Source organism: Dipodomys merriami, unplaced genomic scaffold (genome assembly GCF_024711535.1).
Source record: "Dipodomys merriami isolate MVZ:Mamm:240054 unplaced genomic scaffold, mDipMer1.0.p SCAF_10, whole genome shotgun sequence".
Taxonomy (NCBI): Eukaryota; Metazoa; Chordata; class Mammalia; order Rodentia; family Heteromyidae; genus Dipodomys; species Dipodomys merriami.
The window spans coordinates 20,175,189-20,193,891 of NW_027202271.1; the positions used below are offsets into that span (position 1 = coordinate 20,175,189).

Genomic DNA, 18,703 nt, shown 5'->3' on the forward strand with positions numbered 1-18,703 from the left:
CTCTCTCTCCCTCGCCCTCTCTCTTTTCCTCCGCTCTCTCCAGCTCCCTCTCTCGCCTCGGATGACAGCGCTACCTCTTTTGTTGGCTCCGCAGCCAATCGCGGCCGCTGACGACACGGGGGCCGGGGCTATAAAGGGCCTGGCCCGGGCCCGGGCCCCCCCAGCCGCCCGCCCCGGCCGCCCGCCCGCCCCGCCCGCGCGCCCGCCGCCCCCGGCCCCCCCGGCCCCCCCTCGGCCGGGCAGCCCCCAATCCCGCGCCGCCCGGACCCCCTCCTCCTCCTCCCCTCCTCCCCCGCCCCCTCCCCGCGGGACTCCGGCGTCCCCGCCCCCCAGTCCTCCTCCTCCTCCCCTCCCCTGCAGCATGGTGCTCGCGGCCCCGCTGCTGCTGGGCTTCCTGCTCCTCGCCCTGGAGCTGCGGCCCCGGGGGGAGGCGGCCGAGGGCCCCGCGGCGGCGGCGGCGGCGGCGGCGGCGGCGGCGGCGGCAGCGGCGGCGGCCGGGGCCGGGGTCGGGGCCGGGGCCGGGGTCGGGGCCGCCGGGGCCGGGGGGCAGCGCGCGAGCCGGCCCGCCCCGTCGGCGGCGCCCGAGCCGGACGGCTGTCCGGTGTGCGTGTGGCGGCAGCACAGCCGCGAGCTGCGGCTGGAGAGCATCAAGTCGCAGATCCTGAGCAAACTGCGGCTCAAGGAGGCGCCCAACATCAGCCGCGAGGTGGTGAAGCAGCTGCTGCCCAAGGCGCCGCCGCTGCAGCAGATCCTGGACCTGCACGACTTCCAGGGCGACGCGCTGCAGCCCGAGGACTTCCTGGAGGAGGACGAGTACCACGCCACCACCGAGACGGTCATCAGCATGGCCCAGGAGAGTAAGTGCGCGAGCGGCGCGGGGCGGCGCGGGGCGGCGCGGGGCGGCGCGGGGCGGGCGCGGGGCCGTGCGCGCTCGGCTCCGGAGCGAGCGGGGCGATCCCGGCAAAAAGGGTGGGGGGGAGACCGTGTCCGGGAAGCTTATTTTCTGCAAGCAAACAAACATCCCCCCCCAGCCCCGCAACGTGGCTCCGGGGGCCGGGGGCCGCTCCGCAGAACTTTCTTCTTCTTTTCTTCTGAGCGGTGCCGGGGGGGGGGCAGCGGAGTGGCGCGTACGCCCCGTCCCGGGAGGCTGGGGTTGAGGTGTGGGGCAGGGGAGGGAGACCCTGCCTCGCACACCCCTGGCTGCCCTCCCCGCCCCCCCTCGCCCCCGGTGTGTCCTGAAGGGCCCTGTGTGTGTGTGTGTGTGTGTGTGAGGGGGTGTTAGGCTGGAACCGAATCGCGAGGCGCGCGGACCCCTGCAGTCCAGCCCAGTCCCCGGGCGGCCGCAGTGCAGCCGCCCCGCGGCTTCCCGCGTCCACTCTCCGCCCCGGGGGCTCCGTCCGCGGCTGCGCCCCGCGAGGCTGCGGGGAACTGGATGCCCCTCTCTCTCACCCGTCTCAGGAATAGGATTCCAGAACCCCGGGTTGCTTGCTGCCCCACAGCCCAGCTTGGCACTCCTCAACCACCTGCCCGAACCTGGTCTCCGCACTGGGTTACTACCCCAGTCCTGACAGAGCTCTGGAGAACTCCACTCCGCGGCGCGCGCGGGGGAGGGGGGGTGGTGGCGCTTAGGACATCTTTGGTTACTCAAACCTCAGTGTCCGTCCCTCATTCTACCCGCAGGAGCCCGAGGAAGATCTAGGGAGAAAAGAGAAAGAACTAGATGTGGGGGTGAGGGAAGCTGGGGGGGGGCACGCCGGTGGGACCCAGGCATCCGAACTCCTGACCAAACGGAAGATGAACATGTTAATAGACATGAGCTGCTTTGAAATTTTATGGCCTGGAAAATCCAGGCCAATCCTATACCACCCCCACCTCCAGTTCTCCCTGGGGTCAGGTGACTCCCTCTTCCCCTCTCCTGCTGGGTCTCCCCTCCACACATACCCCCCAACTCCAGGGAACCAGGCCCCCTCTATTCCCCAGTGGAATGGCAAGGTTCCCCACCAGCACACACACACACTCACACACACTCACACATACTCTTTGGTTTTATGGCTCTGGACAGCAGAGGAGGGAGACTGGTTTATTGGCAGATGGGTCATAAAAAGCTGAGGGGCTGAGGGGAGCCCTAATAGCCCACCCCCCATGTTAGAGGCACAGGAACACAGGTGTACCTCTGGGAGGCCGAGGGCCTGAAGCACTTAGTTCTGCAGAACTTAACTGCACAGTCCTTGGGCAGTGTTGTGAAGAGGATGCAGAGAACCGGGGAAGTTACACTTGGTGGCGGGTCAAGGCATGGAGCACTGGTTTTGGATTCCTTAGTCTTCCTTCTGTTTCTAGGGTTTCTGCCTTGGGGAGCGAGGGTCAGTCTGAGATTCACAGGAATGGGGGAGGCATTCTAGAAAATAGTTGTAGAGGAATTCTGATTTCACGTGCGCGCGCTGGAAAATGAAGGGTGCAAGGGAAAAAGATGTTCGGGTCTATGTGTTACAGTGTAAGGATGTCCAGGATGGAAGGGTTTCTAGGCTGTGATGTTCTTGCTGCCACGCTCAGCATCCCTTAACATTAAGGCCTGAGCCCACAGTTAGCTCTGGAAATGGGGATGCATGAAGGGAAGGGACCTTTCCTGTGTACCGGATTGGGCAGCCCAGCTTAGTCGGGGTGGGGTGTGAGGGAGGGAAGGACAAACTCGTGGGGTGGGGTCTTACCTCAACTTCCCCTCTAGTACCACCCCCCAGGACTTGGGTTAACTACGACTAGGTCTCCAGCCAGGTATATTGTACGGCCCCTTTAAGAGTCTAGCAGTGCTCTTAAGACAGGGAGGGGGAGTGGAGGGGAGGGGAGGGAGAGAGGGGAAAAGGAAAAAGAGACTTTTATAGTCTAATCCCCAGGGACCCGCTTTAATAAGAGACTTGTGCTCTGCTAATCGGGGGAGGTGTTTGTCAGCAGAGATGGCCTCTGCTCCCCTCCCCCCTGTCTCCCCTCCCCCAGCCCTGTACAGTGGACCCCAGCCCCCACCTCGCCCAGGCTGCTGTGCCTGCCTGCCCTAGTTCCTTCGACCCTCTCAGGCGCTCTCACCCCAGCCTTCATCCTGAGAACCCAGCCCCCTGCCCTTCGGGGAGCCAAGCCCAGCCCCTTAGTTTGTCTCTCTGGCACACCCCTTGAGGCCCCTGCCCTCTCAGCCCCAACCTTCTGCCCCCAGGCCTTCCAGCCTGGGTTGGGAGAGGGGTGTAGTGGGGGGGGGGGGAGGAAAGGGGGGGAGTGAACGGGGAGGGGGGTTGGGCCTTTGCTGAAAATAGTGCAATGACCTCTCTCCCCCACCAGCACCGCCTACTAAACCTGACCTGCTGCCTGCCACCAACCAGATCAATCCAACACAGATGTGGCCCCTTCCCTTCCCCATGAGTGCTGGGGGGGGGGGGCGGAACGACATGTGTTGGGGACATTCTCAAGCCCCATTTCCCTCTGTAGCTCTACCTGCTTCCCCTTTGTTTCTCCCTCTGCACCCTTTCTGCTCTTTTCTTTACCCCTCTTACCTCTAGCTTAATTCCTACCCACTCCTTTCCAATTCACTACCTCAGCCTTCTGCAATTCCCAGACTGACTTCTTCCCTTACTGTGATCTAACCTGCCTTCATTCCAAGATCTCTCCATTTCTCCTCTCCCTTTTCCCACATCCACAGAAGTGTAGGTGTGAGGGTTCTCTAGTGTGGGTGAAGAATGAGGGAGGATAAGGAACCAGATTGTGGGGACAAGACTCTAGTACCCAATCCATTACCTCCAAATCCTAGCTCAGTCAGCTTTGGTAGTGACATAGGTTTAGAGCTTAGAGAGTTAAACCAACATTGATTGAGAATTACCTCTACCACACTGAAAAGTGTGGTAGGTAAGGAGTCTGGCAGTAGTTAAAACCCACTGGTGGCCTGGGGTCTGGTGGCTCATATCTATAATCTTAGCTACCCAGTAGCCTGCAATCTGAGGATCACTGCTCGAAGCCAGCCAGGGCAGAAAAGTCTGTGAGACTTTTAACTACAATAAACCATTCAGAAAAAGCCAGAAGTGGCACTGTGGCTCAAGTGGTAGAGCACAAGGAGACTGGGGACAGCGCCCAGGCCCGGAGTTCAACCTCCAGAACCAGTTAAAAACAAAACCAAATCCACTGGTGTTGTAACCAAAGAGTAAGAGTTTAGGAAAAATTGAAGTCTTTGCCTGTATAAGATCCCAGCATGGAATGTTGAGTACAGCTTTGTACTTATGAGAAATCTGTTCACAAGGAGATGAGTAGTTAACAGCAAAACCCAGGTAATTCCTATGCTGTAATTAGGCACATTATGCCATGTGGACTGTTGCTTGTCATTCCAGATCTCACTAGTAGCTTCCCTGACCCAGCTACTACTCTCCTAATCTCTGAATCTCCACTCCCCAAATCCCCTCCACTGCACCTCTACTGACGCTCCCACCAGTAGAGTAACTGTGAGGACTACCAGAGCACGGGGACCTCAGAAGAACCAAGGAAAAGATGCTACAGGACAGAAGAACTTTGTGTATCATGTTCTGAATATATGGAAATCATTAAGCACTTTCCTCCCCATCTCAGCTCCTTTTGGGGAGGGTTGGGGGGATGTTGATGGGAGACACCATATGCTAAGTCCTTCAGAATATGAAACCTGGGCATGAAAAACTTCATAATTTAGGGCACTCCCAACTATTTAAGTAATTAGGAAGAAGCAAGAGAAATCAGAACTGAGGAAGACACAGGGGACGTATATTGAGAATCTATCTATCTATCTATATACATATATATATATATATATACATACACACTATATATATATATATATTTTTGTCGTCTGTGGGGCTTGAACTCAGGGCTTGGGTGCTGTCCCTCAGCTCTTCAGCTCAAGGCGAGCGTTCTACCGCTTGAGCCACAGCGCCACTTCCGTTTTTCTACTGCTTTATTGGAGTTAAGAGTCTTACAGAGTTTCCTGCCCCAGCTGGCTTTGAACCGTGATCCTCAGATCTCAGCTTCCTGAGTAGCTAGGATTACAGGCGTGAGCCACTGGCGCCTGGCGAGAACCAATATTTATCAATACCTCTTTATGGCCCCCAACAAGGGAAAATGGATCAAAATGTAAAGTGGGGTATTGAAACTTTTTAAAGACTTACTGTAGCAGTAGACTGAGGAACCAAAAAAAGCTCGGGGGAGAAAGAGACAATTGCTAATAATTAATGTCATTTGCTGAAAATGATTTCCGACACTGTGCAATAGCTGGGGCCAGTGGGCACCCTGGCTCATGCCTGTATAATCCCAGCTTCTTGTGATGTGAAGATACAAGGGTCATGGTCTGAAGAGGTCAGCCTGGGCAAAAAGCTTGAGTCTCTACCTGAAAAATTGTTGATTAAAGCTAAAAATACTGGGATATGAATCAAGTGTTAGAATGCTTGACTATCAAGTACAAGACCCGGAGTTCAAACCCCAGTATCACAAGGAAGAAAGGAAGGAAGGAGGGAGGGAGGGAGGGAGGGAGGGAGGGAGAGAGGGAGGGAGGGGAGAGCTGGGGCAGTAGTGGCAATGAGGAAGCAGCTCAGGGAATTTGATTTAGGGGAGAGGGAATGGGCAATCTGGTAGGTGTAAAGGAATAAGATGAGAAGCCTACATCTGAGTTCTACTTTGAGGCAAATTTAGCCTATACTCTCTCTGGACCTCTCAGATCTCCTCTAAGGCCATTTTCTTTTGGGGGTGGGGTACCAGGCTCCACCATTAAACAGATCAGAGCAGACCTGAGGAAGAGGAAGGCAAGGTAACCTGAGTACAGCAGGAGTAATGAGGTACATTGAAGGTTCAGAGAAAAAAGTTGTGGTCTTACATGCTTGGAAAGCTCTGGAGGGAAGAATTACCTAATAACTAGCTTTATAGGTCATTTGGTAGAGGGGAATCTGTAGCTTAGTGAAACTGGTACAGATCAGGAAAGCCTAACAGTCATCATCCTAGAGAGGAGACACTTGGGTACCAGAGGCGCGGGAGAAGGGTAAAGAACTGGAAAACTCAGGCTCGGAGGAACCTGCCAATGCCACCCAGGGTTGCTGAAGCGCTACACAAACACTCTTTGCTGATGCTGTGCCCCCTTCTCTCTTATCAGCTGACCCTGCAGTGCAGACAGATGGCAGCCCTCTCTGTTGCCATTTCCACTTCAGCCCCAAGGTGATGTTCACAAAGGTACTGAAGGCCCAGCTGTGGGTGTACCTTCGGCCGGTACCCCGCCCAGCCACGGTCTACCTGCAGATCTTGCGACTGAAACCCCTAACTGGGGAAGGGACCACTGGGGGAGGGGGTGGAGGCCGGCGTCACATCCGTATCCGTTCACTCAAGATTGAGCTACACTCACGCTCCGGCCATTGGCAGAGCATCGACTTCAAGCAAGTGCTACACAGCTGGTTCCGCCAGCCACAGAGCAACTGGGGCATCGAGATCAACGCCTTTGATCCCAGTGGCACAGACCTGGCGGTCACCTCCCTGGGGCCAGGAGCTGAGGGGCTGGTGAGCAGGGGGCCGGAAGTGGTGGTGGATATGGCCCTGAGGAGGTGGGGGATGTTAGAAAAAGTGGACTAGGCATGTGAAAGGATTGGGGACCAGTGTTCTTTCCTCTGGGGTCAGGAGCTGACTCTAGAGGCATCGGGAGGAGCTGGGCGGTGGCTCAGTGGTAGAGTGCTTGCCTTGCATGCATGAGGCCCTGGGTTTGATTCCTCAGCACCACATAAACAGAAAAAGCCAGAAGTGGTACTGTGGCTCAAGTGGTAGAGTGCTAGCCTTGAGCTGAAGAGCTGAGGGACAAGCGCCCAGGCCGAGTTCAGGCCCCATGACTGACAAAACAAAACAAACTTATCTAGGGAGCTGGGCACTGGTGGCTTACGCCTGTAATCCTAGCTACTCAGGAGGCTGAGATCTGAGGATCATACTTCAAAGCTAACCCCAGCAGGAAAATCCATGAGACTCTTATCTCCAATAAACCAGGAAGTCGCTGTGGCTCAAGTGATAGAGCACTAGACTTGAGCTGAAGAGCTCAGGGACAGTGCCTAGGCCCAGAGTTCAAGCCCCACGACTGACCAAAAAAAGCAAAAACAAAACAAACAAAAGCTATCCAGGGACTCAAGCCAGCTGAAAACTGGATTTGGGATAAAGAAAGGTGTCAGTTATTGGGAGGTGGGGGGTGGGAGGGACTCACAAACTGGCCCCTGAGGCCCTGGGCCAAATTGCTGATGAGGCTCAGGTTGGTAGAAAAGGGAGAATCAGGGGAGGTGAGTTGAGATGGTTAGGTGACAAAAGTGTGTAGAATATAGGGTCTGTCTGGGGTTAGTAGCGATGGAACAGCCTAGAAGTCAATGGTTTCTGTTCTGATGCCCCTGTGAGAAGTAGCAGGGAAAGGAACAGGGAAGATCTACTGTTCAGGGCTATGTCACATCTCTTTCCCCTCTCCCTGACCCTCAGCATCCTTTCATGGAGCTTCGAGTCCTAGAGAACACAAAACGGTCCCGGCGGAACCTGGGCCTGGATTGTGATGAGCACTCAAGCGAGTCCCGATGCTGCCGATATCCTCTCACAGTGGACTTTGAGGCTTTTGGTTGGGACTGGATCATCGCACCTAAGCGCTACAAAGCCAACTACTGCTCTGGCCAATGCGAGTACATGTTCATGCAAAAGTATCCACACACCCACTTGGTGCAACAAGCCAATCCAAGAGGCTCTGCTGGGCCCTGCTGCACCCCAACCAAGATGTCCCCAATCAACATGCTCTACTTCAATGACAAGCAGCAGATTATCTACGGCAAGATCCCTGGCATGGTGGTAGATCGCTGTGGCTGCTCCTAAGGTGGGGGACAGTGGATGGCCTCCCCCATAGACCCTTCCCCAAGACCCAGCCCTGGCCCTAATTCCCCCAAGCCCTACAGCTCCCTCCGCCTCTTCCCATGAACACCACACCTTGTTCCCTGACCATGCAGTGTGCAATACAACAGAGGGAGGCAAGTGGGGGATTGAGGGGTGAGGGGTTGGGGCAAAGGGAAAAGGAGGGGCATGGTCAGGGTTAGGCAGTGTCGGAGGTTTGCGGATGAGAAGGTTTGGCAAGAAGACAGAGATGTAGAGACAGAGGTAGAGATGGAGGAATAGAGACAGGAGCAAACTGAGCAGCATGGAGAAGGCAAAGGGACAGAGAGGCAGACAAGACAGGAGACTAGGCAGAGACAAATGCTGAGAAAGAGACTGACATGGAGTAATAAATGAAAGCCCCACATCAAGCCTCCTTTTTTCTACTGGCGAGGTGAGAGGCTTGGTGTAGTTTGGGGAGTTCCCCTGATTACTCAGTAGGAAGAAATCAAAAATCCATTCTTAGATTCTTCCCTCTCCCTCCAAAAGTTGCCAGGGGAAGGGAAACAAAGACAGGGGCAAAACTAAGGATTTGGGAATTTTATTTATTTATTTATTGTGACTTTTTTTTTTTTTTTTTTTTTTTTTTTTGGTATTTGGCTTTACTGGAATAGGGGGCCCCTGCCCACAATGCCCCATTTGTCCCTTATTCCTCAAACCCTGTTCTTCCCCAATACCCACTTAAGCACTTGTATAAAGCCTCCAGGGTTGGGAATGGGATTGAAGGGCAAGAGGGCTAACACATAAAAAGTTTCTACCCCATAATCACCCTAACTAACCTTTTTGAGCCAAATGGGGTTGAGGTGAGTGTTCATGGAAACAGGTTAGGGTTTAAGAGCTGGGGGAGAGAGGGAGCCCTCAACATCCAGGATCTATATGAGAGCCACCAAACTAACCCTCAGGCCCACTTTTATGGTATTATTTTGCCAGGGGGTACAACCTGCTTATGCCCAAATTCCCCTCAGCCAAGAGACCAAAGAGCCTGTGGAATGCCTCTGCTCCCAGCCTCTATCTTCAGGTCAAGAAAAAAAAAAATACAGATCCCAGAGTCCTCCAGGTCTGGGAAGGGTTAGAAAGGGTCTAGGAAGTAGTAAAGAGGCTGAAGGTCACAGGGCATTTGAATCCAAATCACTGCTCTGGGCTAGGGAATAAAGCCAGCAGACCAAGGTGGAAGGGATTCTGGAGATGGGGACATTTTAGTCCCCCAACCCCAAAGCTCAGGGTAGAAGGAGGGAAAACAAGGGAGTAGAGTGTCTATAATTTTTATCTTTTATTTTTGGAAAATAGTATCTGGCAGCAGGGAGGGGTAGTACAGCGGGGCACAGCATGTGACAAGGCCAGTTACAGCAGAGGATGAGAAGGATGGAGACCCTCTGATTTGGAAGGCTGCGGAGCAGGCAGACGTTGCCACTTCAAGCCACTAGTTGAGCCCCTTCATTCCTTTCACAATCCTCACCCACCCTCCTCTGGACTCACTGTGCCTCAGTTTCTTCCCCTCGATGGAATGAAAAATAGCAGCACCCGCCACAGCCAAGAGATGAATTCTGAGCACTTACCACGGGCACTTTATGGACATAAAATACCTCTCGCTGTGGGACTAGATAACCAGGGCACCAGAGTGGTGGTGAAGACATGTGAGGCTTAGCAGAGTCACAGGCTTCGAAGTACAAGTTCCCCTCTGCCTCCCAGCTGGACAGTGCCTGAAGCCACGGAGTTGAGAATCTCCATACCCTACCCATACCTCACCAGCTACCTCCTGGCTCCAGCCAGGAGCCTACAGGGAGGAAGTATGCAGCAAAAGAATTCCCTCTATACAGAGTCAGCAGTTCTGGTCTGGCAGAAAAAAAAAGCTGAAGTAAAGCACAAGCTGGTGAGCAAGCCTAGAAGACTTGTTCTTCCTGAGAGCATGTCTCTCCTGCTTAGACCAGACCATGGAAGGGGCAAAGGTATGTGATCAACCTTGGGAAGGTGATGTTACTAAGTCTTAGCATCTTTCTCTTATTCTCATAGTGAGAAAATGAGGTAAGGTGCTTTATAAAGGAGTGACTTTTCAACTCACTTCCCATATGGCGACCATGTTAACCCCAAGCCTCTCCTCTGGCTCTGTTCATCCTTTCTAACCCAGTCTTGGAGAACAAGACACCCTTGACTGTCAACACTATTTACATTTCCTTGGTGGAAGGATAGGAACAGAAAAGTGAAGATGCTTTCCTCTAAGGGCCAAATGCCTCTTGATGGGGTGGGGGTTGAACAGTGGGCACCAGTCAACTTCCCTCAATAGTCTAGAGTTAGGGCATTAAACTTGGGGGACACTTAAAACATTGCCCCTTTATTACCATCGTAAAGAGCTTTGCAAGGAGGGAGAACTCTTAGGAATATAAGCCCAAAAGCTGAAGTCTTCCTCATCCTTACACATCCCCAAAGAGGCATGGGAACAAAGAGGCTTGGGGACATGGCCCAGCTCCCTAAAAGGAGCTAGTCCTTACCCCCACCACACACACCTTGTGTGTGTGGACCTGGTCAGTGCCCCTCCAAACATACCAGTTTTTAGTGTAATTATTTACTTTTTTTGTGTATTTGTTACATCATGTGTGTGATTGCCTTTGTTTGTTAAGGGTGTCTGAGAAGTATGGGGCTGAGAGGGGTACTGGAATGCCAGGAAAGGACTTCTTCACTGAGATCAAGGCTTCCTGGAAAGAGGAATCATTGCAAAAAGGCCATCAGGCAGTTTTCAAGTTATGTGACAGAGGGCAAAGATGGCCATAGGGTGCTCTGAGTTTTGGGATGGTCACATGACACAATCCAGCACTTGAACCTGAAAAAAGAAAAATAAAAGCAGTCAAAGAGTTTAGAATTCAGTGCTGACCTCTTCTCCCTAATCAAGCGCCACATTTACACCATGGAGACCAGGAACTGAAGAGGATCTAAAGGGGTCCTTGGAACGAGACAGAAAACACTTAAGGATTGTGGGATGAGGGTTGGGACACAGAAAATAGGAGAGGGAAGGGATTTAACAGTTCTTTTCTGGAAAGTCAGAATTCTTTTAAAAATTCTCTGAAGACATCTCCAAATCTCCTCAGAATGAACAATGTAAGTTCTCTTGGGATAATATAGCTGATGTCTCTCCTATTCTGCAGTCCTTAGTCCTAGGTAGCTTCAGCAGTCACCAAAACCCACGAACCACACCAACACCCATTCCTTTTGCCTGTGCAACAAGCACCTCAAATACTGTGCCCACAACAAAAATTGTCCCCATATAGACAGCACCATTTGTTCCAGGGACAGGAGAGCTAAAGGTGGCAAGAGAATCTTGCTTGGTTTACATTAAAAATAATGATGGCAGCCGGGCACTGGTGGCTCACGCCTGTAATCCTAGCTACTCAGGAGGCTGAGATCTGAGGATCGCGGTTCAAAGCCAACACGGGCAGGAAAGACCGCGAGACTCCTATCTCCAATAAACCACCAGAAAACCGGAAGTGGCGCTGTAGCTCAAGTGGTAGAGCGCTGGCCTTGAGCTGAAGAGCTGAGGGACAGCGCCCAGGCCCAGAGTTCAAGCCCCACGACCGACAAAAAAAAAAAAAAATAATGATGGGAGGTAGAGATTGAAGGATTATGGCTAGGGGACAGCCTGTGCAGAAAAAGGAGATGCTATCTTAACAGAAAAATCTGGGCATGCTGGTACAGCTGTCATCCCAGCTAGGACTAGGATTGCAGTCAGGACAGTCTAGGGAAAAAGTCAGACCTTTTTTCAAAAACAGCCAGAACATGAGCCAGGCATGGCTCAAGCAATAGAGTGATTCCCTAACAAATGTAAAGCTCTTGAGTATAAGCCCCAGTGCTGCCCCAAATAAACAACAAAAAACTTCTGTGACATGAACCTGACCCAACATGAAGGAGGACCAAATGAGAGTTTCAATGTACTTCTCCACGAGCATACTGACCTCCACCCAGACCAATAACAAAACAAGTTGGGAATGGGTAAAGTTGAGACTGGATGCATAATAAAAATGCTACATCTGGGCTGGGAATGTGGCTTTGTGGTAGAGTGAACCTGGGTTCAATTCCTCAGTACCACATAAACAGAAAAAGCCAGAAGTGGCACTGTGGCTCAAGTAGTAGAGTGCTAGCCTTGAGTAAAAAGCTCAAAGATAGTGCCTAGAGTTTAAGCCCTAGGACTGCCCCCCCCCCAAAAAAGCCCCATCTTTCTATTTTCCTCCAAAAGAACTGCTTTATTTGTTCTGTGCTAGTAATGGGGCTTGAACAGAGGGCCTGCACTCTTGCTTGCGTATTCAGTTCAGCTGATGCTCTACCTCTCTAGATCTATCCCTAGCTTTTAGCCTGAGCCAATAATGGGTCCTATTACCCATCTGTCCACTGCATTGAAAAGGCATTCAGAAGAAGGTATAAGATGACTAATAGGCTTTCTTTCTCTCTTTCCCCACGCTCCCCCCCCCCCCCCCCCATTCTGCCAGTACTGAGGCAGCTCTCACTCGACATTTTTACTGGTTAACTGGAGATGAGTCTCAATGACTTTGCTGGCTTAAAACTGCAATCCTCAGATCTCAGCCTTCTAAGAAGCTAAGTTTACAGGTGCAAGCTACAAGTCTCCAGCCTACTAAAAAGTTTTTGCCCCCTTTTCCCAAACCTCCTTCAAGATAATGAACAAGTAGTTATCCTATAATCTGCCTTTAACCAGGTTTTGCATGTGAGGAGCTGGAGGAAGAAAATCAATGCCCCAAACGACCAAGTCAGTTTTCCTGCCAGTGATCTGGGGCTAAGAGAGCACCTACAATTCTCTGCAGTCTCTACACCAAAAACAATTGAATAAGTAAGCACATGTACGCATACACAGGGCTATTCCACTTAACCCCTATTCTTTTTTTGTTGTTGTTGTTGGTCATAGGCCTGAACTCTGGGCCTGGGCACTGTCCCTCAGCTCTTCAGCTCAAGGCTAGCACTCTATCACTTGAGCCACAATGCCACTTCCAGCTGTTTTCTGGCCTATGTGGTGCTGAGCAATCGAACCCAGGGCCTCATGCATGCAAGGCAAGCACTCTACCACTGAACCACTTTCCCAGCCCCTCAACCCCTATTCTTATTTTTTTTCTTGGATTGGTCATGGGGCTTGAACTCTGGGCCTGGGCACTGTCCCTCAACTCTTCAGCTCAAGGCTAGTGCTCTACCACTTGAGGCACAGCGCCACTTCTGGCTTTTTCTGCTTATGTGGTACTGAGGAATTGAACCCAGGGCCTCATGCATGCAAGGCAAGCACTCTACCTCTGAGCCACCTTCCCAGCCCTCTTTTTTTTGTCAGTCATGGGGCCTGAACTCTGGGCCTACGTGCTGTCCCTCAGCAATTCAGCTCAAGGCTAGCACTCTACCACTTGAACCACAGTGCCATTTCCAGCTTTTTCTGCTTATGTGATACTGAGGAATCAAACCCAGGGTCTCATGCATGCAAGGCAAGCACTGTACCACTGAACCACCTTCCCAGCCTCAACCTCTATTCTTTAACTGGCACCTACTTTAAAAAAATGCCACTTAGCCTAAGTTTTAATGGTAATAAACCTAAGAACTAATATTTACTGACTGACTGCTATGCAAAGTATAGCATGCAAATCATGGTATATAATATGGGATCAGTTAATTTTCACTGTAACCTTCACAACAGGATTCCAACCATTTAGAAAATTTAATAAAAAAAGAAGAAGATTTTATTTAGTAGTTTGCCCAGGTCTCGGAGCTGGTATGATAGAACAAAGAAATCTAAACATCTAACACATAGCATTACATTTTAATCTATTATTTATTATTTTATTGATATGAGAGGTGGGAAACTAAATATAGGGACAACAAAGAAGAAAAATAATGAAAAAAGTCAGAAACCATGGAGTTAAAGAGTTTAAAGGTGTGAAGCCTTTTCTTTTCTTTTTTTTTTTTGTCAGTCGTGAGGCTGGAACTTTGGGCCTGAGCACTGTCCCTCAGCTCTTCAGCTCAAGACTAGAGCTCTACCATTTGAGCTACATCACCACTTCCAGTTTTCTGGTTTATTGGAGATAAGACTTTCAGGACTCTCCTGCCTCAGGACTCTCCTGGCCCAGGCTGGCTTTGAACTTCGATCTTCAGATCTTAGCCTCCTGAGTAGCTAGGATTATAGGTGTGAGCCACCGGTGCTCGGCTAAACCTTTCATTTTCAATCCCCTTAAAGGAAAAACAAGGGTCTAGAAACACCAAGAGCAGGCAAGGTTAGATTTGGAAAGAACTTGTGTAATTACAAGTGGCACTGATGGTGAGAAGCTTCATAAAAGAGAACAGGGAAAAATGGAAAAACTATATCCTGTTTTAATGATCTGAGTTCCTCTCTCCCTCCATTTCCCATGTGAATTATAGCAAGAAGACTCAGTTTAACACCAGTAAGTTCTGCTTTCTGACACCTTCCTTCTTACAGCCTTCAACTCCACACAAGCTTCTAGCTTTCTATTTTCAGTAATTCTCAAGAAATGGGGCAGGACAAAGGCATTTTAGGGATGGAAGAGAAACAGGATTATTCTAGAAAAAGTAGAAAAAGGTACAGATTTACAGCAAAGGAAGCCTGTTCTCTCCACAGCTTTTAAAGACCCACCCCCACACCCCACCACTTTTTGTTGCCAGTCCTGGGGCTTGAACTCTGGGCTGGGTGCTGTTCCTGAGCTCCTTTTGCTTGTTCAAGGCTAGCATTCTACCACACTTGAGCCACAGCACCACTTCCAGCTTTTTCTGTGATTAATTGGTGATAAGTCTCAGGACTTTCCTGCTAAAGCTGGCTTTGAACCTCAATCCTCAGATCTCAGCCTTCAGAATAGCTAGGATTACAGGCATGAGTCACTGGCTCCTGGTCAAAGACTTCCACATTAAGAACTTCAGGGTATGCAGGGAACATCACAGCTTCAGAGTAAGGAAAAGTCAACTGACCACATCTAGATGTTGAATTACCCAGGAGAAAAAATAAGGGATAGAAGGGGTACTTGGATCCTAGATAAAGAATTACAAGCCTAGAAGTCTGTTCTATCTAAGCAAATAAAATGGGGTTTTACCTTTGGGATTAGACATAGACATGGTAAACTACGTGTGCTCAAAAAGTGTGAAATAACAATGAGACAAAAAACAGGGGCTGGGAAGGTGGCTCAGAGGTAGAGTGCTTGCCTTGCATGCATGAGGCCCTGGGTTCGATTCCTCAGCACCACATAAGCAGAAAAGGCCAGAAACGGCACTGTGGCTCATATGGTAGAGTACTAGCCTTGAGCTGAAGAGCTGAGGGACAGTGTCCAGGCCCAGAGTTCAGGCCTCACGACTGGCAAAAAAAAAAAAAAAAAAGAAGACAAACACCATACTTGGAGGTTAGATTCTCCCCCTTCCCCTTCTTCTTTCTCTCAGGGGAGAGGAGGATGGTACTAGGGCTTGAATCTAGGACACTGACCTCTCTCTCAGATTTTACTCATGGATGCTGATCTACCAACTGAGCCAATGTCTTCAGTCTGGCTTTTTGCTGGTCCATTTGAGACAGGGTTTCATAGAGACTTTTCAGTACAGTCTGACTTCAAATCCTGATCTTCCAGGTCTCACTCTCTCTCAAGCAGCTAGGATTATAGGTGTAAGCTACCAGCAACTCAGCTGGAACTTAGTCCTGAACTGCAGAAATGGAAAAAAGGTTAACAAGAAAAAAAAAAATCCTTACATATTGAGAAACACTTTATATTTCTGGAAGGTCATGGAAGATAAAGAGAAGAAACCATCGAAGGAGCCATTGCTTCTTCACTTACATCCAGGGGTAGAAATTCTTACAGAATCTATAATCTCTCTCAGCACAAAAAGAATAATTCTCTGATTGCTTTCTTATAAAGACAGTAAGGGGGGAAAAAAGAAAAGAAAAGAAAAGAAAGCTAATCCAAAGATTGGAGTCCAAAGTTAAAGAAAGGGAGGAGGCAGAAGACTGATGAGAAGAGGAAAAGTCACTCAAATTGTACAGTTTGAAGAGATGAAAGTTTAACCGATTTTCTCTTCTATTCCTCAGTTCTACAAAGTCTCAGATGAAGCAAAATTCATAAATGGGCAAACCTTTGGATCTGCTCTCCACAGTATAGTTTTGCTGAAGTGTCTAAATATTGGTCTCTGCTTTCTTCACCCATGAGAGATTTATTTAGCCAGGCCGATTTTCATACAAACAACAAACACAGAATCTAATTATGGAACTGGACTCACGCCTGTAATCCTAGCTACTCAGGAGGTTGAGATTTGAGGATCAAGGTTCAAAGCCAGTGGGGGGGGGAGGGGGGGGAAAGTAGGGGGGGGAAGGAAGAGGTCTGTGAAACTCTTATCTCCAATAAACCACTTGAAAACCTGGAAGTGGTGCTGTGGCTCAAGTGGTAGAGTGCTCACCTTGAGCTGAAGAACTGAGGGATAGCACCAAGCCCAGAGTTCAAGCCCCACGACAAAAAAAAAAAAAAAAAAAAATCTAATTGTGGAAGCAAAGATTCCAGGTAAGATACCAGGCTTTTAAGTTTTATGACTTCACACCTCCCCTCCACTAAAAAAAATAAACCAAGCTTTTATAGATATTCAAGTATAAAGACTAAAAGGAGAAATACAACACTAACACATCAAAAATACTAAATATATATACAAACATATATACAACTTCAAGTACAAGCAAGCAGCCTGCTTGGGCTGACTATACTTTTCTAATCAGGAGTCTCAGCAAGAAACATCACTGCCAAAACATCAATGGCACATTTAAATAAAACAAAATAAACTAGCATTCTAATTTGACTTACTGGGCTTGATAAGAAAGTAGAGGTAGCGTTTGGAATGTACCTTAGTGCTCAGTGGTAGTGTTTGTCTAGCATGTCCAAGGCATTGGGTTAAATCCCTAGCACACATACACGCAAGCCAGGCAGTTATTTTACTAGCTCATGCCTCTAATTCTAGCTACTCAGGAAGCTGAGATCAGAGAATCAGCCAGCCTGGTTAGAAAGGTCCATGAGATTCTATCTCCAAATTAGCCAACAAAAAAGCCAGGCTAGACATATGGCTCAAGTAGTAAAGCACGAGTGGAACAAGTACAAGGCTATGAGTTCAAACTCCAGTACTGGCAAACAAACACAAACAAGAAGCATCTCGTCCCACTGCTTATGTATCAATGATATAGGTAATGATGCTAAATATCTGACACCTGTCATGCTTTATCTAAGGAATATCCAGGCCATTTACCTACACGAACTATATAACCAACAAGGCCAAGCAAAATGACTTCTGGTATTAGTATCATGCTAGGCCATCCTGGAAAATAGGGCCCTTCTTACTGTTGGGATTCTGACACATTTTATCCAACAACAAGGCATACAAAAGAAGTTTATCAGTCATTAGCCTTTATGGTTATATCCTTTGCAGTTCCTAAAACCTCCCAAGTTTTCTCTATTTTATCTCATGATCACTTTAACCTGCTGAAGCAAAAATTCAAGGGGTAACTTGTCCTCTTCACAAAGTAGAAGGATGTCTCTAAGTGTAAACATGAGAATAAACAGGCTTAGAAGGTAGACTCAATCCTCTTTCTTATCTTCTTTTCCAAAGGATAAAAGAATTATGGCTCTAATATTTGCCCCTGAAGCTCCCCTCATCTGGTCTGATCTGGCTTTGAGAACTTAAAGGAGCACCTAATAAAACACATTGTTCTATTTTCTCTCTCTTTTTTTTATTAACAAGCAAAATAATTAAAAACAAAACAACCTTAAAGTTGGAACAGCAGTAAGTCCAATTGTTGCTGGAGTTCACAGATGTGTCTGGGGTACATGCTCCCTCATTGAGAGCAGGACGTAGACATGTGACTGTGCATTTAGATATATATGTAACCAGTAAGAAACATAGAAATGGAAACCACTGGAGAACAGAAAGCATGAAGAACTTTTCATCATGCAATCCCAAAGCGTTCTGCTCTTTTCCTCTTCTTTGCCTGTGAGGAAAAAGCAAGAAGAAAAACATTTGATCGTTAAAACAATAGTGGCCTAGGTTCCTGGTTGCTTTAACCCAAACTCACATGAATCGTCACAAGGCCAGAGGAATGATGACTCAAGACTTTAACCCAAAGACTTCATTCCTGAGTCCTTCTAGTTATCCAGTTCAAGCTGGGAAGATTTAGTGAAAAAGGAGAATGAGGACGAAATATTATTAAGATGTGAGACAGGAGGGGAGAAAGAAATGATAGAAAGGGGAAAGGTTTTATGAAGGAACAGAAGTGACACTCATTTCTAGTCTCAGCAATCAGAAGGCTGAGGTAGAAGGATAATAAGAAGTTCAGGGCCAGTCTGGGCTCCAGAGTGAGACCCTGTCTCACTACATAGAAAAAGAAAAAAATCTTGCAAAATGGCAGCTCTACCTTAGAAAAAGCTATTCTGGAAATTCTAAGTCCTAACCAGGCTGAGAAAGTCTTCCACTCTGTGCAGAGCTGGGAGATTCCAGAGGACAAAAGGGTTAACCAGTGCTATTCAATGAGGGAATATTCTGCTTTAAACAGTAGCAACACCTTTGAGCCTCAGGACTCCAATCCAGAGAAGTATGTACATCTTCAATGCCAACAGTATACATTAGTGGAAGCTGGGCCAGTGGCTCATGCCTGTAATCCTAGCTACTTAGGAGTCTGAGATCTGAAGATACAGGTTCAAAGCTAGCCCAGGCAGGAAAGACTGTGAGACTCTTATTTCCAATAAACCACCAGAAAACCAGAAGTGGCACTATGGCTCAAGTGGTAGAGTGC

General features: G+C 49.2%; 2 protein-coding genes across 2 annotated transcripts in view; one reads left to right on the plus strand and one right to left on the minus strand.

The window, feature by feature from the left end:
* The first annotated feature begins 361 nt into the window (after positions 1-361).
* Positions 362-17,604, plus strand: Gdf11 (growth differentiation factor 11). Its single transcript, XM_070042490.1, has 4 exons — positions 362-857; positions 6,137-6,534; positions 7,483-9,863; positions 17,524-17,604. Exons 1-3 carry the CDS (start codon positions 362-364, stop codon positions 7,861-7,863), a joined length of 1,275 nt encoding a protein of 424 aa, XP_069898591.1. The 3' UTR covers positions 7,864-9,863; positions 17,524-17,604.
* A 3-nt stretch (positions 17,605-17,607) lies between these two features.
* The window catches only part of Sarnp (SAP domain containing ribonucleoprotein), a 54,173-nt gene continuing 53,077 nt past the window's right edge, over positions 17,608-18,703 (minus strand). The window contains exon 11 of the mRNA XM_070042557.1: positions 17,608-17,902. Coding sequence (XP_069898658.1) covers positions 17,861-17,902 — 42 coding nt within the window. The 3' untranslated portion in view covers positions 17,608-17,860. The remainder of the gene's footprint in view (positions 17,903-18,703) is intronic.

What these genes read in the sequence shown, in the direction of transcription:
- Gdf11 (XM_070042490.1), top strand. Translation starts at nt 362, where the DNA reads ATGGTGCTCGCGGCCCCGCTGCTGCTGGGCTTCCTGCTCCTCGCCCTG. An exon ending in CATCAGCATGGCCCAGGAGA is followed by an intron (nt 858 to 6,136) that starts GTAAGTGCGCGA and finishes CTCTCTTATCAG; the next exon opens with CTGACCCTGCAGTGCAGACA. An exon ending in GGCCAGGAGCTGAGGGGCTG is followed by an intron (nt 6,535 to 7,482) that starts GTGAGCAGGGGG and finishes CCTGACCCTCAG; the next exon opens with CATCCTTTCATGGAGCTTCG.